At 35.5% G+C, this 23,732-nt stretch overlaps 1 protein-coding gene across 3 annotated transcripts in view; it reads left to right on the forward strand.

Moving 5' to 3' along the window:
• LOC136040247 (eukaryotic translation initiation factor 4E transporter-like) overlaps nucleotides 1-23,732 on the forward strand; it is a 102,490-nt gene that overhangs the window by 67,751 nt on the left and 11,007 nt on the right. For all 3 annotated transcript variants that reach the window (XR_010620651.1, XM_065724459.1, XM_065724458.1), the window contains exons 12-18: nucleotides 2,485-2,637; nucleotides 6,883-7,036; nucleotides 9,116-9,286; nucleotides 13,587-13,712; nucleotides 16,741-16,868; nucleotides 19,264-19,500; nucleotides 22,380-22,521. Coding sequence is in view for 2 of the 3 variants with exons in the window: in XM_065724459.1 (XP_065580531.1) it covers nucleotides 2,485-2,637; nucleotides 6,883-7,036; nucleotides 9,116-9,286; nucleotides 13,587-13,712; nucleotides 16,741-16,868; nucleotides 19,264-19,500; nucleotides 22,380-22,521 (1,111 nt within the window). In the remaining variant the exon portion in view is untranslated. The remainder of the gene's footprint in view (nucleotides 1-2,484; nucleotides 2,638-6,882; nucleotides 7,037-9,115; nucleotides 9,287-13,586; nucleotides 13,713-16,740; nucleotides 16,869-19,263; nucleotides 19,501-22,379; nucleotides 22,522-23,732) is intronic.

Below are 23,732 nucleotides of genomic sequence, written 5' to 3' on the forward strand. Positions count from 1 at the left end.
ACACTACTATTTTGCGAGGGAATGGTGGGTAATTTCTGAATATTATTGAATAAAATAGGGAAGTGAGCTTTTCATTTACTCTCCTCCTTGGGGGAGGGGGTAAAGAATTTTTTTCTACTTATCTCGGAAAAAAAGAAGGCACTTCTAAGCTCGTGTCCTTCATGAAGTTCTTCCTTGATATTATTCTATTCAATCTACGTAGGATTTTCATCAGTATGTATGTATTTTTTAAGATACCTTAAAAAAAAACTTAGAAAAAGATACCTTGCAAGATACCTCAAAAAGACAGATGGCTTAAATCCTGAAGAAATCTTATTTGTTCGTCGTTTTTTTTTGTACTTTATCCTCTGTTGGTCTTTGTTTTTGGACTTGTTGGTCTTTGTTAACTTGATATTGACGTAATGCCAAGAGAGCAAGCCTTGCTGATTATGTTATTGTAAACTGAAGACTGACAGGATTAATACAAAATACTAGGGTATATAGGAATGGTGTTATTGATGTTAAAAGTAAAGATCACCATCTAATAGTGTCTATGGTTAATCTAAAGCTGAAATTTCGGGATGGCAACTACCTCCGGGAATTTATGACGTCGCTCGACTCAAGGAGGAGAATCTGAGGGAAACCTTCCAGGAACAGCTGAATACTAAACTGGAGAGTTTAAAATTTGACAATGTGGAAGATGGTAGATTTTGGGAAAAAAAACTTTTTGTTTTACTTCAATATCTATTTATTCTTTTCGAATCATTTGATAATTACGAAAATCAAATGTTTGATCGCTTTTTTATTAGACATCATAACTGTTCTTGCATGTAAGAAGATTTGTGTATGCCGAGGCACATTTCTTAAACTTCTTAAGTTTGAATTTAAAATAAAAGTGGCTAGTGTAGTAATATTGGCTTCTTGTAACACAATATTCTGAAATTTATAATTATTACGAAAAAATTCGTTTGTATTTAATCTAAAGTATATGCATGGTGAAAAAGCTTTAGAACTTTTCCTCGCAAAATTCCGAAAATAACCGTCACACATACAAACCAACACATTTGGAAAGATGTTCGTACTCTCCTTTGTCTAGTTAGGTGTTGTTAGTCCATAAGGTCTAGTAGTCCTAAGACATAAGTATATAAGACATAAGGTCTAGTGATACCTGGATCCACCCAGCTGCTATGGGAAAATCCTCTGGTTGTCCTAAATCCTATTGTTATTTAAGGTCTTTCTTGGCGGGGGTAGGGGGTAATTTTGAATTATTATTGAAAACAATTAGAAAAACGCTTTCCATCTGCTCACTTAGTTTGGGAAGGTGCATTAATAATGCAATAAGACATTTTTAAAGTTTTTTCCTTGATGAAATTTTATTTTGATGTTTTTTTTTTCAATCTAAATAAGACTTGTAACAATATGGATATAGTTTTTAGCTGCCTTATTCTTTATTGTTTTTCTTGATGTTCTATTGATTCTTTTTTCTTTTGGATTTTTAATGTCTTGATTTGAATGTGCTGGTTGTTTTCTCTTAGTTTAGATTTTCGGCCAATTCTTTTCGTTCTACAAAAATATTTCTTTACTTTTTCTAAAATATAACAGTTCAAAATAGGGATGAAATTTTTTATTCGCTGATGATGGACACTGTATATGTGTCCAAAATATTCAGTTAAAAATTTTGTATTGGTTTCACTGTCGATTAAAAGGTTTCATAGCTATTTTGAACTGTTATATTTTCGTCATGGAAAGGCAGTGTGGTCTTTGAAGTTATTTACTTTCTTGTAATTTTTACAAAAATTACTCTTTGATCAAATATCATAATTGTGGATACATACATCTGAGATGCATATATTTCGACATCTGTGATACATACCTTTTGAGGCAAATTTCTTAAATTTTAAGTTCTTAATTTAAAGCAAACATAGCTGGTGAGCCAATTTTGACTTTTGAAAATACGATAAACCTCCAATTATAACTCTTACAATTTTTTTTTTATTTACTCCAAATAAATATCTGGAGAAGAAGCTTGGAAAGGGGGAGGTTTAGAACTTTTTACTGTAAAATCCTGGGAAAAAAAATAGCTAAAAAATCGCTTTTGGTGAGATTTTAGTCCCCTTTTGGCTCTGGGAAAATCTGGTATTTTATTCATCACCCTTGCTCTTAAGGCTAGGATTTGTATACACCTATCCAAATATTAATAGGTGGTCAATTGTTGACGTAATTAGATAAATTTTGTTAAACTTAATATGGGGATTTTCGGCAAACCAGATGTTTAAACGTTCGACGCTGCTTTAAGGAAAAAAGGTGTAGTTCTTATTGTCCTCAAGGTCATATCCAGGCATTTTTGGGGGGGTCCACATTTTTTTTTTTTTGAAAATACATCAAAAAAATGGTTCATATTCATTTTTGTGAGTCGGACAAAATTTGATGAGAGAGAGTCCCCCCCCCAAAAAAAAGTTTTTATTATCCTATTTGAAAATCCTTTCATTTTTGGATTCTTTTTAGCCAAATCAGCCAGCTAAAGCACTGCCAAAAACAGCAATAACCGAAGAAGAGTTTCTCTCATCAGTGATTGGTGGACCGAAAAAAACTCATGTGCATTCTTTACAAGCAACCAACCAATCAGGAGTGCCCAATGATGCATTTGTTAAACTAACCGTAAGCAAACAGTTTTTGTTTATGAACATTTTAAGGGCTAGTATGTTCCTGTCAGGGTTGCCACCCGTAGTTTCTAGTGATTTTTTTGTAGTGCCCAAAAAGAAAAATTACTAAGTGAGCACATAAATCACTAGATTATTAAAGAAAATCACTAAAATCTAGTGATTTCTTTTTCGCCGGATGGAAGGAACCCTGATTCCGTTCCTAAGAGAGACCCGCTCGCTGATATCACTATTCCGTTTTTCACATGTAGTATTTTTGTGTCTTATCTCAGCAAAGTGTTATTCAATTCCGTATTTATCTATATGTATACTTATCTCTCGGCAAATAAACTCGTATTCACGAGTCGGACAAAAATAAATTGTGGGAGGGGCCTAAACCCCTTACCCTCCCCCTCTTGCATACGCCCCGGATGGCACATAGTACACAAGACCATAAGCTTTTGGGTTTTTCTAACTCTTTTCTTAGCTCATTGACTTGTTTGTAGTTTTGTCACATGTATTTGTAAGGCTTTTAAGTCATAGATTGATAACTCTTCCTGTGTCATTTTTTTTTGCTCTGAAGTCGTTTCTGAAGCTTGTTTTACTATCGTAACGAGAAAAAATGTTCAAAAAAGAAAAAAAAATCAGAAAATCAAGTATTTAGTTATAAATAGCCAAAATATCCGTTTACTCTAGACCCGTAATATGTATAAAAATCGTATTGAGTTAGCACTTTATAGAAGAAATAGCACTTGAGTCAGTATTTGTCTGCCTAACTGCAGGTAATGAAGTAATTCCTTGTCATTTTGTTTTTGTTTAGTTTATCGAAGGATAAATTTTATAATTCGAAAATGCAAAAACAGCACATGAGTTAATGGTAGGATCTACAATAGGCTATGCCTGGGAACTATCACTCGTCTTTGCTAAATTCTGAATGAACCTTTGACTTTTTGGACGAAGCTTTCTTACAATTACGACAAGCAGTGGTGCACTCCAGTCCATTTCTCGCAGAGGTGCGCCTTTCACTATCACGATATTCCATTCGGCATAAACACTTGATATCATAAGAATCTAGGGTGGTTTTTGGGAGGTTTTTACTAATCGGTACCAAAACCTCGTTGTCTTGTAGTTTCAATCTCCAGTTTGCTGGGTCGACCGAGTTTCATTGGCAGATCTTAATCTGACAGCAGACCTGTAGCGAGTAGTGCTTTGTGGCTGCCTGATTCTATTACAGTTCTTTTAGATCTACTCAAAGCCTACCAAGTTCTTGAACTTGAGTAGAACTTGAGTTACCTTGGTACAAGAACTGACCAAGCTCTTGTACCAAAGCCCGTCAAGTTCTTTTAGCCTACTCAAATTTATGGATAATTTTGGTGAATTCTCGCGCAATTTGAATAAAAACGTGGCTGCATCTATAGCACATATCAATTTAATTACCTAACTGTGCTGATCATAAGCTGAGTTGAGTAGGCTAAGAGGACTTGAGTAGGCTAAGACGGCAGTGTTTATTTTCTTGGGAAAGATTTGAATTTGGGCGGGACCAGGGTTTGGAGTATCAAAGCATCGGTAGGGCTCCAACAAAGCCTGCTCTCCTGCTCCGACTATGGCATCTTGAGACGCAAAGCTATCAAGCAGTACTGCAGCGCCATCTCTAAAACCCTTGTCATAAAGCAGCATTTGAAGTGCTTTGCCCTTTCCTGTGCCGTACAAATGAGTAGATGTATCCCCCTTCCCCTGGAACGGCATGATGAAATTGTATCAACCGATAAATATTCCCTCCATGGGATTCCTTCATCTCGCTAATATCCTATGCCGAACTTTCGTCACTAAATTTAGCTTCAGGTGAAAAGTATAGACGCTTAGAGTATGTTTCGGCACTATTAACGAATCTGAATGCAAATGTCATCGGCAAACAGGCTTTATCACAGAGGCAGCTTTTGTGGCCTTTTATGCAATATGAAAATATGTGCCTCCTCCTGAATAGGAAACAGAGAAACCATTAGCTTCCAAACAGCTACCGGGTAGCTTTAAAAAATAGTGTTTTGCTTGCATAACATACTCTCATTGTTCTGATTTCTCTTTTGAAACTAGGCCAACGGTGCGAGCGGCATTTAGTTTTGTCCAAAAGTTTGGAATTTAATCCCAATAGCTGTGAGAAATTGTAATGATAGAAATAAATTTCTGAAGTTATTAAGAAATCATGTTGCTAGTCTCCCATAATATATTCCGTTGTGAGTGTTGAAGTTTGATTTCCGTAAGAAGTGCAAATTAGTTTAAGCTGAAGTAATGACAGTTATTTCTTTTGTTTGTGTTTTTTTTTTCTTTGTGATATACCACGCGCTTAAATATGCCATTAGGCATTTGCGCTGTTTGTTTAAATGGTTTAATTCTTGTTTTAAATAAACGTGTATCTATCTATCTGTCTATAAAAGAAGTTCTTTTTTTCATGTAGTTAGTTATTTCTTCCCTAAACAAAACCTGGCGACATACAGTTCTTGCTTGTCACAAATGGGTAGTGTTCTTTATTGATAAATTACCTCCATTGCAGCCAAACACGACGAGATAACACCAGGATACCTTGCTTGTATGTAGTGGACTTATGATTCTCTTGTCAGTTTGATCCTACCTACCATAGGGCCTACTGCACCATTGTGCAGAAGAGCACCACCGTCCAAGACGAAAATCACCACACCTAAAAGTCTTGACGGTGACGGACTATCAAACAAACAAGCTATCAAACACCACACCACACGTGACGAAAGTCTTGACGGTGACGGACTATCAAACAAACAAGCTATCAAACACCACACCACACGTGACGAAAGTCTTGACGGTGACGGACTATCAAACAAACAAGCTATCAAACACCACACCACACGTGACGAAAGTCTTGACGGTGACGGACTATCAAACAAACAAGCTATCAAACACCACACCACACGTGACGAAAGTCTTGACGGTGACGGACTATCAAACAAACAAGCTTAAAAAGCAGCTCGTAGCAAGTTCTGGAGTGCAAGAACTTGCGGAACTCCGGATCTCCAGAACAGGAGTTTGCTTTTCTCAAGAGCCCGTCAATTAAAACGTTTAAATGTTTTTGTTTTGTGTAAATGAACAAAGAAAGTAATATTCGAAATGTATCCACGGTTCAAAGAATTATAACAGAGCATCTTTTGGATTTCGGAAATTTGCTGCTGGCTAGGAAAAAAGTCATAATTTTAGTTCCGAGTAGTGTTTAGTTTTTCTACTTAAGTTGCAATTAGTTGGGCATGAAAATGAGATTGTTTGGAATGGTTGCCACGATGCATTCATTTTACGATCATAAGACATATGCTTTAGACTGGAAATTATAGATTACTTACAAGAGTGGAAATTGGTACTAATGTTGACTAAACTCTCAGCGCCATTTAGCATTTGGCTATACTTGGCATTTTTTCTTTTTAGTATAATAAAAAGAACGATTAACCTAATTTGTGTAGTTGGTAAAATTTCTGTAATAATTAGTGTTTGATCTCAGTTTCTGCCATAAAAAAGGGTAAAAAGCGTGAAAAAATTAGGTGTCGGCAATCGCCAAATGGCGTTGATGGTTCTTTTTTGCCGACACTAGAGCCAGTTTCCACTTTATAAGTTACCCATACTGTTTGTTATAGGCCTTTAAGTACCAAGACAGTGAATATAAAATCTTATTGTTTAAATTAGAGATGTTGAAACTTACACAACCTTACAAATTTTGAAAAGGCAGAAAAATCGGAAATTCAATTTTAAATGAAGAAAACCTCTATTCAGTTACAACCTTTTGGTAGAAGCTGGCGCTAAATTTGAAAAAAGAAATTTGGGTAAAAATCAGCAAAAAAAAAGTTAAACCGCTTAACAGCTTACAAAAGTTAGCTTTCCTTTTATTAGCTTTCCTTGGAAATCAAGAGATTGCTTATGTTGGAATTCTGTGACATTGTTTTCAAGTTTATCTAATTAGTTTTGCTTATTTATTTCAACAGTTCAACATGACAACACTGACGAAAATATGGCAGTGTTGCAAATAACTTCATAGTTAGGAAAACTGGAATCTTAAATGCCCGTTTTTAGGTATGATAGACCTGAACTTGATTTGGATGTCCTCAGTACTTTAAAAATATTATATAATTCTGTAGAAAACGGTAAAATATGATATTTGGGACAAAGTGGGGAGGGGAGGGGTGGACTTGAAAAGCCACTCTTTGCACGAATGCATGCTTCAAATCGCATTATAATTGTGTTATTTTTATAGTCGACTATGCAGTCCTCACAATCATCTGGAAGACCACCGTTGATAAATCAGCCACCTCCTCTTATGGCAGGATACCCACCAATGTCTAACGACCACGGGTTGACGTCGCTCTATCAAGGATCGCAAAATGCAGAAGCTCATAATCTCCTTAGAGGTAAGTAGTAGTAGTAGTTGTAGTAGTAGGCAGGTTTAATAGCAAAAACTTAGCAGCTATCATTGATTTGCGTTTCTTTACAACATATTCAAAATCAAACTACACTTGTAAATATAAATCAAACTATAAACATTAACTCTTCTTGTACATATCGACGAAAACCGGGACGAAAGAATTAACATATCGGTTTGTTCTTGCTTTAACGGGAGCTAACTTATCTTGCTTTCTCGTTCCTGATGGTAGAGGTTGATCAGGTAGAATGTCACGGTGCTGAGGTTTAGAAAGCAAGAGATTTCCAAAACTCATTATCAGAGTTTCGTATGGGTTTTGGAGTGGCGGCAGTCCTAGCATTTCCAGGGCCTTTTCGTAGGGGATATCACGGTGGCCCAAGATGATCGATACCGCTCGCTTCTGAACCGATTCAAGCTCCTGACAAAGATACATTGTTCAAGTGCTATAAATATATTATTTATTATAACTTATTATTATTGTGATCTATTACAACTTATTATTATACTTTATTATTATATTATATAATTATTATATGTATTTATTATTATAACTCATCATTATTAAATTATTTATTTATTATTATCATATTTCGTAAAAAAAAAATCAACAAAAATTATGGAAATGTTTATGTTTAGTACCATTGATAGCCGATTAATTGACCATACACCACTCAATTAATTCCTTTAAACAGGGATGACTGAAGGGGGAGGCGGTCTGCACTCTTTGGATACTCGCAAGGCAGTTGAGAATTTTCATTGTTCAACTTCAAAAGCAACGTTCTCAATTACTAATTAATTTGTATCCTTCTAATGAAAAAATTAAATCCCCCATCGAGTTCTCATACTGAACTTTCACTTACGAAACCCACAAAAATAATTGTTTATGATACGAAATCGATATACGAAAACAATCGAGATACGAAAACGAAAAAAAAAGTTAGAAAATCCAGCGATCTTGAAAATACTGACATTTAACGACCTGTGACTGTCTCAAGTTTTGCAGTATGAGTGTTTTGTTTGTGACTTTATTTTATAGATATTTTTTAAATATGTTGGCTTAATCTCAAACAATCACAGTTTTATGTTTAATATACTGTTAATAATCAAATAAATTCAAATCTTTTTATTAGAAAAAAACTAGCAACACTTTTTTTCACAAAACTTCACATATAAAGAAAACTAAGACAAACAAGGCCAGAATCTATAGAGCAATATTAATATTAAAATCACACAAACATGACCTTATCCAGTTGTTGTTGTTTTTTTTTGGGGGGGGGGGGTACAGAAAACTTCAAAAACCCACCCAAAATTTTTTATATTCAGTTTTTTTTTGTTTTTTTTACGAGTCAGGCAGACATTGGGGGGGGGGGGTCAAGCTCCTTAAGCCCCCTGGATACGGCCTTGCAAACAAGTTAAAAACCACATGATATAATTACGCCCTTTACTGTGCAAAAATGGGAACGAAGCCTTATTCAAATCTTGCTCGTTTACTAATTGGCTGAACAGATATTGTTCAGTTTGGGAACACATATTGCCGTGTAGCCAGGGAGTCATAGGGCCCAGTGAATGATAAAAATAGGAAGGATATTCTGATGAAAATGATGGTTCAGAAGATATTTAAAATTTAATCTACCAGTGGTGTCAATTCGTGAGGGGAGGAAATCATTTGCTTCCTAGATTTTTTTTGCCTCCCCCCCCCCTTCCCCACAGGCTATAGAAACTGTATTTTTTCGCGATTTTAGTTGGAAAAAATGGCATGAACGAAAAAGAGATATTAGAAAGATATGAGAAAAAGATATTAGAAAGATATTAGAAAAGATATGAAAAAGATATGATAAGAAAAGATATGGTAATAATAATATATGATAATAATAATATGATAATAGATATGATAAGAAAAGATATGATAAGATATTAGAAAAGATATTAAAAAAGATATTAGAAAGATATGTACATTTAAAAATGTACATATAACATTTTATATGTTTTAAATGTACATATACATTTTAAATTCTGACGGCGGTTGGATGAGTTTTGAAGCAATCAAATTGTAAATTATGTCTTTTAGCTGTTTCATTGGGTCACATAACAGTTCAAGATTTGTTGAAGCATGTCACCGATCCACGACTGGATCGACGTTTAATAAGTGCCGCAGATCAAGTTCTCAAAGTTGTGGCACCCCGAGAATATGCCATCTACAAGGGACACTTCAATCCTGGCCTCAATGAGGCAGCAGTTCGTAAGTATCTTTAGTTTTCCCTTATGGTAGATAAATACGTGATTTTGAAACTGAATTAGGGACAAGGTGAACATATTACTTAATTCTTTTTTGTATGCTATTTCCAAATATACTAATCTATTCACTCACAAACGTATCCTCCTTCTCCCACCTGCTGTTTCCATATATAGTTTTATTTATTTGCTCCTTCGTTACATCATTGCAGTTATACCGTCAAGTTTCTAAACTTTTTTTTTTTTTTTTTTTTTAGGGCTGTTTTTTAAGCTGTTTGTTTTGTCAGTTTGTCAGTTTATCTCTCGGTGTTATTGAGTGTATCATTTACCAGAATATTATTTGAAATGATTTTAAAAAGTGTTGAATAATCCGAAGAAACATGGTAATCTGATAAGTAAAAATACTGTATATTATAAAGTTAATCATACTGATAATCACTAAATTATATTGATTTGATAATCATTGGTGGCTTCAACTTCCCCACAAAATAGTGGATTAATGGTCTTGGTCATTCTGTGACTAGCGCTACAAATTCCTTCTTTAATGGGGGTAGCCCATCCAATATACAGAATAACTTATGTTCATTTAATGTTGCTCTTTACTTTCAAACCTGTGTTTTATTTATTTAATTCCTATAAAACCATGTTAAATCGCCAAACAACCTACTTTTTTGGTTTCATATGCGTTTGGATCTTAACAGTTTGGTATAAATTACTAATATTGGATTGGACCTTACCAATGGCTGCAAAAAATACTTTTATTAATCATGCTCAGTCCTTCTCAGTTCGTAATTTATCTCCGTGTATGTTGGGTGCATAATTTACCAAAATCTATATATATAAAAATAAGTTTTTTTTTTTGTGTCTGTCTGTCTGTCCGCATATGACGTCTGAATTATTTCATCATATACCAATTCAAAAACGAATGTATTCAAGCCGAAGTAGCTGAGTTGGTAAAGCGTTTTGTTCCAGGTTCTAGGTCCGAGAGGTTCCAGGTTCGAACCTTGGCTTTAGCATTAATACAAAAGAAGAAAAAAAAGATAAAAAAGGTAAAAACTACAAAAAAAAACTAAAAAGAAGCTAAAAAACTAAAAAAGAAAAAAAACTAAAAAAAAAGGTAAAAACTACAAAAAAAAACTAAAAACGGAAAAAGAAAAAAAAATAAAAAAGGAAAAAAACTGAAAAATAAAGGAGAAAAAGACACTGGGACACAAATAACGACCGGGAGATATAAATGACGACCGGGACACAAATGACGACCGGGACACTGGGACACAAATGACGACCGGGACACCAGGACACAGGGAATATAAATGACGACCGGGACGCTCAAAGAGAAATTACAGACTGGGACACAAATGACGACCGGGATACTGGGAATATAAATGACGACCGGGACACAGGGACACAACTACAACGGGGATGCCGGGGGCACAGGGGGATATATAAATGACGACGGGGACTCAGGGAATGTTCGATTAGCAATCATCATCAACAAAGCTCAAGGGCAATCATTAGAATAATGAGGTATAGATCTGAATACGGATTGTTTTTCCCATGGACAATGTTATGTTGCATGTTCAAGAGTCGGTAAACCTGACAATCTATTTATATGCACAGACAATGGGACATCGAAGAATGTTGTATATTCGCAAGTTTTACGTAGTTAAAAACATATATATATATCTATCTATATTCACAGGTGGGACACAGGGACACAACTACAATGGCGCGTAACTAATATGGCGCGTAACGACTTACGCGCGGGGGGGGGTGAAGTGCCCCCACCAACTAGGTGTTGGGGTGGCGCGAGGCGCCACCCCAACAGCTAGTATTATATAATTTCAAAAAGTTTGAAATAATTAGAAGAAACATGCTAATCTGATTAGTAAAAAATCCTGGATATTATAAAATTATTTTCTTTAATTTTATTAGTTTTAAGATGTTTTGGGCTATATGGGGAACTGTGAGGTAAAAACAGGATACATTTGCGAAAGAGAATAAATCGAGTCGTGTGTTCCCTTATCCCTTATGCAAGTTATGTTATCTTATGTAAGTTTTGGAATCCCGTGTATATTGACCGAGTTTATTTTAGTCATTATTCCGCCATTTCAGAAGCCATTATTCCGGGGAATAGCCAGGCGGCAGTGTGTTTTTTTACTGTTGAAAAATCGAATAATCATGAAGATATGTCATGTATTACAGATCTTTGATGAGATGTTGCCAAAGTTTGTTCTTTTTGGCGATCCCATAAAAAATCAGGGGTCCTCAAGTGGGGTGGGGAGCTCCCATAAGGAAAGATTTTAAGAAAGTAGTAACTCGGAGGGGTAAAAAGTGAGACTCTGAACTCAACGGAGTGGATGAAGAGTTTGCGTAGCTGTGTCGGTTTGAGGTGGATTGATATTGTTATAGGTTGCAAGTTCAAAAGGGTGCTCCTAATTACGGGAATTTGAGCACCGAAAATACGATAGCTGTTTCGAAAGTTACTTTCGAAACACAAAAGAAACATTAAAGAACACAAGGATGCAATCCAAATGAAATTAAGAAAATAATTAAAGCATATATTTGAAAAACTTACTCTTATACTAGAATTCAATATGGTCCCCTTTCAAATTGAGGCACCCATCGCAACGTTGCGCCAGAAGCCACAACCCTATTTTGGTGATGAGGGGGGACGTTTTGTGTCTCAGTATTTCTCCACTCATTGTGCATTCAGCGCGTCAGTGACATTCGATGCGATTATATTATTTCTAAAAAGCTAATAATAATATAAAAGAATTGATGGAATTGGATTGGGAAGATTATGGAATGGGGTGGAATAAAGGGAATAAATAGGCGAACAAAAAATAGTGACACGCCTCTGTGACAGGACTTTGACAGGGGCAAATAGCGGTGTTACTGTGGCAAGAACTAATAGAAGTGGATAGAGTTGGAGAATAGTATACTGGATCACCAGACCAGTATGTTTAATACCCTAGCATACAAATTCGGACAAACACAGCCAAACTTTTTTCGATGAATATCTCGCTTTTAAAAGAGCCAGTGTTGACAAAAACCAAGTCATCAATCAAATTATGTCTTGCAATATTATTTTCACTTCTGTTTTTATTAGGCTAGTTGACAACGTTTTACGTTGTCAATGTTCTCGTTGACAACGTTGACGTTTTTTTAGCTCCAAAAAACATGGAAGTACAAACTGGGTTTAAAAACTTCAAAATCAAAAGTTGTCACAATAGTATATTGAAATTAAACTTTATTAAAATTAATTAATGAAGACAATATCAAATGCCTAATTTTCAGCTGCCGATAAATTCTAATACAAAGATCACAATCCAATAAAATAGTAGCGCTTACGGATTTTGTTTACGAATGTTTTTTTTATTATGTATTGTTTATATTTTTCAATGTAATGTGTATGTTTATGTGTACTGTGTATGTTTATGTGTATGTTTATAGCTACAGTTACACTTTAGTGCTGGTTTGTTGTTTGTTTTTGTTTTGGCTTTTTTCTTTCTTTTTTTTCTTTTTTTTTCTTTCTTTTTTTCTTCTTCTTGATACGATTTCATTGAACCATATATTGTGTAATGAATGATAGGATGAATGAGTACTTGAATAATGCACTGTTACCTATCAGTTTTTTACCGGGGGTGGGGGTGGGGAGGGGCTGCAGTTTCAAAAGCTTTTTGGGGGGCTCAAGTGCTGTAGCTTTATAAGACGTAACTCAAATTGACCTCGATCATTTGATTTATGCTCAAGGTTATTGAGGGCCTCAGTTCTCCCCAATTGAAAAAAAAAACAGTAAGTCAGTAGTTGTACCTTCAACAGTGAATCATACCTGTATATAATGAATGGGAGTCCTCCCCTTCCCTAGATTGGCCAAAAAGACGCTCCCAAAAGAGAATGGTAAAATCCTTGAAAATTTGACTATTTAAGTCTTGATACCAGTGACATCAATACTCTTAATAATACTGCTCTTAGGCGCTGCAGTTTTGCAGCCAGCACTTCGGTGCTCGTTTCTGCACACAAGGGAGTGGTATCCCTCTACATTATCATAATGAAGCATCTCCCTTCAAATTTTGGTCTATCAATGTAATTTTTTTTACACTAGGCTACCTCCCTGACGGCATGTTCTATCCCTCGCTAGCTCCCCAAAAGCAGGATTTATATACGCATTTGATCTTTTTTGTTAGGACAATATTGCTTCTGGAAAAAATATTATATATATTATATAGGCATTTTTATTATAATAAAATAAAATGCCTATATTATTTAATTGTGGTTTTTCAACTAAAGTTTTCTTTTTGTAGGACCATCGATGCCAACGTCATCTACTCCAAGACAACCTGGGTCTCAGGCCAAATCGGTTTATACAGATATTCCACTGTCAGTCATCAAGAGAATGACTGCTAATAAGGATGCGGAATCGAATAAAGGTAGTCTCTCTCTCTCTCTCTCTCTCTTTCTCTCTCTCTCTCTCTCTTCTCTCTTCTCTCTTCTCTCTCCTCTCCTCTCTCTTTTTTTATTTCTCTCTCTCATCTATCTATTTTAAATCTTTATGTCCCTCCAATTTGTTAAAAGTAGTAGACAATTAGCTCGCATGTGAATCCAAATTCAAATATGTTTAATTGGTAAATTTATCTTAAAAAGACATTCTTTACCAAAAAACTTCAAATTTTCTACAGGAAAATAAACTAGTTGAAGTACTTGTACCAGCACCCCAATGTTGAATCTCTGGGTATTCTAGTCTATGCCCTAAGTTTTGTAATGAACGACAATTGATGAAAAAGGATAAAAGGCTAAAAGAAATTTTCGGCTAAAAAGATACTTATACTCCTCTCGGATATTAACTATAATAATGATAAATAATTTAATGCGAAAAGCAGGCACAAGCCTCTTAAGCTTCTATACGAAAGGAGAAACTGGAAAACATATTCCATGTTAGAGAACACATTAGAGAGAAACTAGGAAACGTAGAAAACATAAAAACTAGAAAGTTTGTTAAAGGGATACTAGAAAATATAGAAACTAGAAAGTATGTTAAAGAGAAACAAGAAAACATATTACATGTTAAACAAAATATATTAAAGAGAAAATATTAAAGAGAAACTAGAAAACATAGAAACAAAAACTAGGAAACATGTTAAAGAGAGACTAGAAAACATATTCCATGTTAAAGATGCAGCCACGTAGACTTGATGTATTTAACTCTAGATTGTCGATGGGTGCAATGTTTTCCTTTTCACACCATGTAAGCTTCAGTCATGGTGCCGCGATAAAGACGGTAAGCCAAAGCTGGAGCCTTCGTAGCCGTTCGTCAATAAACCTGAAGATTCTAAGAATAAAGAACTTAAAAATTTCTTCTTTTTCGCATGCTGACCAATGGTGTGCCCTGCGCAGGTACCGATCTCCTGGTTTGATGCCTTCGGCCGGGAGAGCAATGCGTGGCTGGGGCAAATCATCTGACGCTTCCCTCCAGATTTCTCTAGATACCCATTTAGAGCTGGGTCGACTCCAGCTGAGCTTAAAGAGTCACACCGTTGACCCCCGCCTCAAACCAAATAACCAGCGACAACAGTATTCGACCCTCTAACCTCAGGGTTTCAAGTCCTGAGCGCTAACCACTTGGCTAGGATGGCTCAAGAACAAATAAGGAGAAAAGAAATAAATAAAAAAAAAACAATATATTGAAATGATAGTTAGCTGTTCTTTTAGTTGACCCGTACTAGCCGAGGGATTAGCATGCTAAGCTTGAAATCCTTTGTCTGTGAGGACATGGGTTCAAGTCCTGGTGTCGCTGGTTGTTACGTTTGGAACTGGGATTAGTGGCGTGACTATAAGCTCAACCAGAGTCGACACAGCTCTAAATGGCTACCCGGGAAAATCTGGGGAAGGTAATTACGATGACTGTGCGAAAGCACAGGATGGCAGACCCCCCCCCCCTCCCATCGCACTTCCCAGCTGAAGGGCCATGAAGCGGATATCAGCACCGCCATTAGGAATTGTAAACTCCAATGTCGCATTTATTACCCTTTTTTTTATTCTTTTGTATTTGTTTCTGCTGCTGATTATAATTCTTTTATTTTGGTAAATAATGTTTGCATCTTTATTTATTTGTTTTTAAAACAGTTAAAGTGTTTTTATGATTGCCATTATCATGACTTTTACTTCAAAACAAAGTATAAAGAATTTCTTGATGCCAAAACACAAACACAAAAAAAAACGTTCTTTTTTGGGTGTTTTTTTTTCTTTGTCTTCAGAACGCCTTCAGACCCTATTAAGGGAGTGATATATAGTATGAATGGTCTATAGAGGTACCTAGGCTTATGTGTGGAATTTTTCGGAAGGTAGGTGGGGGGTTAATTTGGAGAAGTGTCAAAAAGAAACTAAATAAGGGAAATTATGGAAAAAATCTTAAAATCCCACGAAATCGGGAGATATAGAGGCCAGAAGGTTCTCATGCTAATCAATTATTATGAATAAATATTAGTAAAACGAATTAGGGGTTTTCGTGATTTCTGAATCTTACGTAAAAAAAAAGAAGTTGAGATACCCTTTCACCGTTACTGAGAAAGGTTGATCATATCTAAGTTTTATGTTTTGATTTAAGGTTCGGTTTTTTTTTTTTATTAGTCCTTATATTTATATCCTTGTATTCATATAGAGTGGATTGGTGCGCTGGATTCAGGATCCTTTGTCTGAGAGGACGCGGGTTCGAATCCCAGTGCACCCAATTGTTCAGTTTGGGACGGGGTTCAGTGGCGTGACTCTGTAAGCTAAGCCAGAGTCGACCCAGCTCTAAATGCGTACTTGGAGAAATCTGGGGAAGGTAAACAGGAAGGTTGTGCGAAAGCACAGGATGGTTGGCCCCCAACCCCTCATTGCACTTCCTGGCTGAAGTGCCAAGAAACGGAGATCAGCACCGCCGGTAGGGACTGTAAAGTTTAATGCTGTATCCTCTTTTTTTATATTTTTAGCCTTACCCGGTCTTGACCTAAATACTTGCATAATTTTTCAACTTTTTGACTGGGTGCTTATTGTCCTCGTCTTTTCCATTCTTTGTGATTTTATGTTGTATCATGATTAGCCAGTGTGGTCTCAGAAATTATTTACCGAATCTTACAGTTCAGTATAATAGATGGCGCCCCTGTGTTTTACTTTTTTATATTGGATTTTTTTATACCTCTGTGTAGTCTACAAGTATTGGATAGTCTACACTTTACCTCATATTCGTCTGCAGTAGTGCAGTTTTCATATGACGACCAGCTGCCTGTATGCCAGCTGCAATGTATACAAACATAGTGGACATGTGTAGTACATTTATTTTTTGTAGTATTGACTCTAACAAGGCTAATTGCAGACTAACTGACGCTCATGCTTTATTTGGTGGGCTCCGAAATTCAGGCTACATAATTAAGTAGAATTTATATTAATTAATTCCGTAATTTATAAACTCTATTTCAGCCAAGACAGACACGGACGTATCTTTAAACAAATCTTTGTCTCCAATTTCGTCTTCTGATGTGTCTTCGGTATCAACAAAAAAAGCACCAAGCAAACTAACTGGAAGGACTGTTAGTCAGTTTCCACAGGTAAATTTTTTCCTTCAATTGTCACTTTTTTAATTTTAGTGGATTTATTTTTAATTTACTTTATTCATTTTTGAATATTTTTTAAAAATTATTATCTAAAAAAGTTCATTTAATTTTTTTAATTTATTAATTTTTAAATTTATACTATTTATGGTTTATTTATTCTATTTATATGATTTATTTATTAGTTTATTTACATAAATTAATTTTTAGTTTTTCCGTCTTTTATCATAAATTTTTGATATTTTATGAACCCTTGTTAGGGACATACGCACACAGAGGGGGCTTGAGCCCCCCCCCCAGAAATTTTGATTTTTTCCTATTTAAATTTACTCTTTATTCAAACCATCAAATACAGTTCTTTTTTTTATTTCTATCCCCTTCATCCGCTTTAAAAAAAGGAGTCCAGTGTACGAGCTTGAATCTTGGTATCGTTTTCAGTATATCTACTCACAGGCTCCGCCTTTGGGTAAGGAGATGGGATTGTGGCTGAGAGGACTTTCCTCAGGGGCAATGCCCGGCTCCTGGTGGTACCCATGGGTGCAGTATTGTTGGCGTCAGGTGCTTTGAAGTCGCATTGAATTGGGAGTAATATTAGTAGTATCTACTTCTGTAATTAATTTCAGTTAATGTAATTATTCTGGGCTTGAATTCTATGGGATGTGTTAGAACGAGAACGAGATTAAACCTATTGATGGCTGTTTTTTCTTTTTTCTTCTTTTTTTATGAGGACTCAAAAAAGCGATTTTTTTTTTGAAGACTCAAAAAAAAGCGATTTTTTTTAAAGTCATGAGCTCATGATGTCAGCCTAACCAAGCCAAGTTCTCTTTTAAAATGTTTCTTTGAAGGGGTGGATCTTGAACAAAATCTTGGAGGAGGCCCAACGTGACAAGGGCGCCACTGAGGAAAATCTTGGTGGGGGGGGGGAATTTGACAAAGATGCCAATGCTTGACCGAATTAGCAAATTTATTCTAAAAAAAAGAGTTAAGAAAGAAAAAACAGGATAAGGGGGTGCCAAAAGAATTTTGGGGGAAGGGGTCAACGCCCTCCTTTTGCTTTCACAGTCTTGAAAAGGCTTTCACAAATCTCTTTTGCGAACTAACTAGGTCAAGTCCTTCTTTAATTGCCTATCTCGTCTTTCACCCTGGCCGTGTGTCACCTGGAAATCGGTATTTAAGCCCGCCTATTGAAACTAAATATGCAACAGTTTGGGAGTTTCTAACCTAAAACTGATGGTAACAACTTTTAATAGAAAAAAATAAACTCAGGAAAATGTCTTTTTTGAATTAATTAGGAAAAAACTTAAAAGTTAAGTTGTTCCTTTCAAAATCCTCTACAATCCTGTGTTAAAATTACTAAACTTCCATGCACCGTTTTCTTGGGCAAGTTGAAATAGAATGTGCATGAAAAAGCCTAATTTAGATAGCCCAGTAAAAAAAAAATAAATAAAAAAAAGCAAACTCAGATTATGTTACTAGATCAGGGGAACAGATGGAACCGAACTCGATGCCTTTATGCGTCTGTTGTCGCCAGACAAGCGAAAAATCTTTAAGGCCGTGATTAAGCGAACTTGAAAACATCGAGGTTCAAAATTGAAGTTAGGGTAGCCTTCTGTCTCTCAATTCTGTAGAGACCGTCGATTGCCAAAAACCTTTCAAATAGCACTTATTCATTGGCGAAAATAGCAGGTTAATTATACCAGCTTGTCAATCTGGTCTCTAGGGGCGTTATCGGCGATCTGAAACGATTCTTTCTGGCAAAAAACTTGTAAAAATTTCAGGTAGCTGAAAGTATTCTATGGGACTGTTCGAAAACAGAAAAATACATCGAGAAATGGTTGCAATCATCTTACAGGTTATTGTCTTCTGATCATGATAGTACCGGTTTTGTTCTTAAAGCAATATCCTTCATAGAGTACACTTGTGAAAAAGAGCTAGACATTTTCTAAGATTTCTAAGCAATTAGAGGAAATAGAGCAAAATCCTAGCAAACATTTTGTAGCATCTTCAAGAAGCCACGGCCTGACATTAAAAGCGGTATCTTCCGCCAATGAATACTTAAGTACTTTTTACTTAAGTACCGCACCACTTCGTTTTTTTTGTTTTTTTTTTTTTTTTTTTTTTTTGAATCAAAATATCAAGCAAAGGGATTAAACCTAGGGAGGGCAGAAAGTCATAAGGGGGAAATTGTCCTTACTGATGCTCCTTGAAAAAAATGATTTTTTTTTCAAAGAAAATATCAAGAAAAAGTATATATTTTTAACCCTAGGGAGGGGGCAAAAAATATAATGAGTAATTGCCCCTCCGCCTCCCTTATTTACACTTTTGGGAAAATATTTGATTTTATTTGTCACATGTTATTTATAAACGTGTTTTTTTTGTTGTTTTTTTTTAGATTGAAAAACCCGTCGTCAAAGAAGACAAATCAGGAGCTTCCTTGGATTTGTTTAACCAACAGACTCGCCAAACTACTCCTCCATATTTAAACCAGCGCCATGAAGGTTTTTCAAAATCTGGCCATTTTCCAATTGACCCACGTGTTGGCCTCTCCCATCCGTCAATGTCAGAAGGCCTCCTTCACCAATTAATGGGTCTGCCGCCTCAGCAAAACCTGCGACCAAGTCCCACCCAGGTGCCATTTACAAAGCTTATTTTCTTTTTCTTTTTTTTTATTATTGTTGCAAAATTATAAGTGTTTTACAGCAAACTCGTAAAAAAGGGCTTAGAGTAAACTCAGACGAAAAAATTCAGTCTTTCTACAAGAATTACCGTTCAAGACGCTTAAGAGTCCTTACAGAGAAGTTAAGTGCTCCAATTTATTAACTCTCCTGGAAACGGTCCTGTCTTAATTCCCTCCGTGTTGGAAAAATTATAGTAAAGAATTGATCCAAGACTGCAACGGAACACGATCAGGGTCATATCCAGGATTTTTCTTTATTAGGGAGGGGAGGAAGGCCACAAAAATTATGGAACAGAGGCGGTTTACTTTCCGTGGACTCAAATGACACGTCAGTTATAAAAAGTAGCCTTTTCATCTAGCCAAGCAGATACAATAGGCAAGTATTCGCAATCACAAATTAGACGATTATTCCCCAAAGACAGAGAAATCAAATTGGGGCCATAATACTGGGGAAAGCTGGTTAAATGATTTCCGTCAAGTTTCAAAACTTTTAAGAGGGGGAGTTGCTGTGTTTTCAGTGTTTTGAGTTTGACACATTTATGCAGAAAGGAATGTCAAGCAGTAAAATCACACGTTAAAACAGCGTATAAAGGGCTATACGAAAGAATTGGGTTCAGTTAACGTCAAAAATCAAACGTAGCAAGTTAAAGTAGCAACGTAGTAGTACCTTAAGGTTAAAACATTTATATGTAGACGTTAAGTAATAAGATTATCGGTTGAAGTAACGCCTAAAATACTGCTCAAAGAAATTATTTGTCATTAACGTCAAAACTCCAGGTACCAAAGTAATGTAGCAACGTTTCAGTGTTTTGAGTTTGACACATTTATGCAGAAAGGAATGTCAAGCAATAAAATCACACGTTAAAGCAGCGTATAAAGCGCTATACGAAAGAATTGGGTTCAGTTAACGTCAAAAATCAAACGTAGCAAGTTAAAGTAGCAACGTAGTAGTACCTTAAGGTTAAAACATTTATATGTAGACGTTAAGTAATAAGATTATCGGTTGAAGTAACGCCTAAAATACTGCTCAAAGAAATTATGTGCCATTAACGTCAAAACTCCAGGTACCAAAGTAATGTAGCAACGTTTCAGGGACTTGAGTTTGACACATTTATGCAGAAAGGAATGTCAAGCAATAAAATCACACGTTAAAGCAGCGTATAAAGCGCTATACGAAAGAATTGGGTTCAGTCCGCCAAACGGTCTCAAATCGAGTGTTTGCTTGTATTTTCAAGATCAATTTAGAAGTCAGATAATTCTTTTGAGGTTTTTTTTTTTTTTTGATGAGAAATGGTATTTCTTCTACTTCAATTTAGATATTAATAAAAGCAATTATTTATATAAAAATAGAAATATTTCAAAGCAAACTCGTAAAAAGGCTATGGAATAAATACAGTAATTCATCAGATAGTTGAGAATTAGCAATTCTACAGTCTGTATTTTATATAGCTACCTTGTTTGGTCTAATTTCAAATTCACTTTTTTTGCCTTAATATTCTTGTCAATTACAAAAATAGCAGTGGAGGTCAAAACAATTTAAAACACCTACAAATTTAAATTATTCACATATGGTTTATTAGCAATTATTTTCCAAGTCACCATTATAATGATTTACGAAGTATGGACCAAATGACTTCAGGTACCGCTCGAATGAGTGGATCGGTGGTTATTCCAGCTTTTTTTTGTTCTCTCTCTGAGCCTAGCGGAATGTTGAGTTTGGTGTGTCTCAAAACCCAATGATCATGGTTGCAGTCATAGCTGCAGAGGCGGTTTTAGGGAGGGGGTACTTGCCTAGGGCGTAGAAACTTCTTGTGGCACAAAATTTCCAATTAATAACGTAACGGTTATAATCATTTTGGAATTTTTGATTTTTCTTCATTAAATTAATGTATAGGGCGCAGTTAATAAATAAAAACAATTAATAAATACTAGCATTAATTAAAATAATTAAATCTAAATAATTATTAACTAATTTTAATAATAAACTACTAACAATTGAATAATAAATCATTAATAATTAATAAATTGTAAATAATTTGTTAATAAATGAAAGTTTTGTTAAAATTTGGACTGAAAACTTTTTGGGAGACAGGGGGAGGGGTGCTAATCGTTTTTTTTTTCTCAGTGCAAGAAAGGTTTGAGCCGCCACTGCGTAGCTGTTACCTAGTACAGTGCCACTGGCAATTGAAATTTAAAAATCTCGAATTAAAATAATTCCTGAATGGTAACTATTTTCCATTTTATAAGTGAGGGAAACAAGCTCTTGATAATGTCGAAAACCTTTGAAACCCCCTTGAAAACCCTCGAAACAAAAAGGGTACAAGAAGTGGAAACATCATGGTCAACAACTAAATACAATATAAGAAAAATATTTTATTTTTCTTCCTTCTTTTACCGCTCCGGATGGGGCATTTTCTAGATCACAAATCTGAGGTATGTGCTGCGTTACTGTTGTACTGCGTCGGTTTTGTGTTTTTAGTAAATTACTAGTTTTTCAGAATTTAAAAAAAAACGGGTCTATGGATAGTATGGAGAAAATAAGAAAAACGATCTCACGAATTGCCTGTATAAAACTAGGCGCCTTCATCAGAATAAAAAACGTAAAATCCCCCCCCCCCCGAAAAAAACACAAGCTAATAAATATACAATCGCTACTCACATATACTATTAGCGAGTTACCTTCATAGAAACACAAAATCAACCTAAAAAATAAAATAATGAATCTTAATTTATTGTTAAAATAAACTTGTTTTAATTTATCTAGTTTAAAATAAACTTGATTATTCTCTTGAGAGGTAATCCTTATTTTAAATGCAATTTTTTTTCTTTAGTTTGCCCCTCCATCCCCTGCGATGATGCGAGCCTACCCTACAGCCTTTGATTTTCAAGCGAAAATGCGTGCAGAACGCCTTCCTATGTCCAACGAGGGGCTTTTGAGCCAAATGCTAGGTACTTCTGGGGGCAAACAAATGCGTAAGTCATCTATTTATTTTTTCTGTCTTTCCCTCTCGTTTTTGCTGTCTCCTCTCCCTTTTTCTCTTTCTGATTTTCTCTTTCCCCTTCCCCTCTCTCTCTCACTCTTTTGTTCTCTCCCTCACCTCTTTTTTCTCTTGCTCTCTATCTCTCCCCCCTTTTTCTCTTATTCTATCTCCTTCCACTCTTTCTCTCTTTCCTTTGCTCTTTCCTCCTCCCCTCTTTCTCTTGCTCTTTTGCTCCCTCCTTCTCCCCTTTTTTTCTTGCTCTCTATCTACCCCCTCTTTTTCTCTCTTGCTCTCTCTCCTTTCACTCATCCTCTCTTTCCTTTGCTCTCTTTCTCCGTCTCTTGCTCTCTCTCCTTCCCCTTTTTCTCTTCCTGATTTGCTCTTTCCCCTCCCCTCTTTCTCTCACTCTTTTGCTCCCTCCCACGCCTCTCTTTCTTTCTTGCTCTCTATTTCTCCTCTATTTTTTACTCTTGCTCTCTTCCCTTCAACTCGTTCTCTCTTTCCTTTAGTCTCTTTCTCCCTCTCTCGCTGTTTCTCCTTCCCCTGTTTCTCTTCCTGTTTTAGCTAATAGATCTGACAAAACATAATTTTTAGTATGTCTAATGATTGCCTTTAATCCTTAGGCTATCTGATAGCATTATAACCAAATTCTTAAGCTAAATTAACGTCGAAATAGCGACGTTCTCGACGTTTACTTAATATTAATAGGTAAATTAAATTAATAAGTAAGTTCTACTGCCAAAGGAGTTATTTTCCCAAAATTACTTAATTATTTTTAGTTGAAGTTTTTAAATATTTTGGTTCATAAGAAATAGATGCCACTGCGGGACAACGAAGTGCAACCTCTCTGTTTCCCAGACTTATATCTGTCTAGTATAATCTAAAAAATGTCTCCTTTTTGTTTTAGGATGTCTCATTCTGGAGAGCGTCTATTCTGCACCTTTACGTAGAATAGAACAAAACAAACCTCAGCAGCAAACACTAAACTAAAAGAGACTCTTTGTAAGCAACGATTTCTTCTTCAAACTTTTTTCTTTCATTTTGTTATGCATAGCCAGTGTGGTCTTAGGAATTATGTAGTAACAGCTGCTATATCCCGAAAGCATATTTAATAGTTTATCAAACTTTATAATATTTTTAAATAATTAAATAAGTTTAATTAATAAATTGTTTTCTTGTTCTTTGTGTATGGAACAAATTTTA

Source organism: Artemia franciscana, chromosome 20 (assembly GCF_032884065.1).
Source record: "Artemia franciscana chromosome 20, ASM3288406v1, whole genome shotgun sequence".
Taxonomy (NCBI): Eukaryota; Metazoa; Arthropoda; class Branchiopoda; order Anostraca; family Artemiidae; genus Artemia; species Artemia franciscana.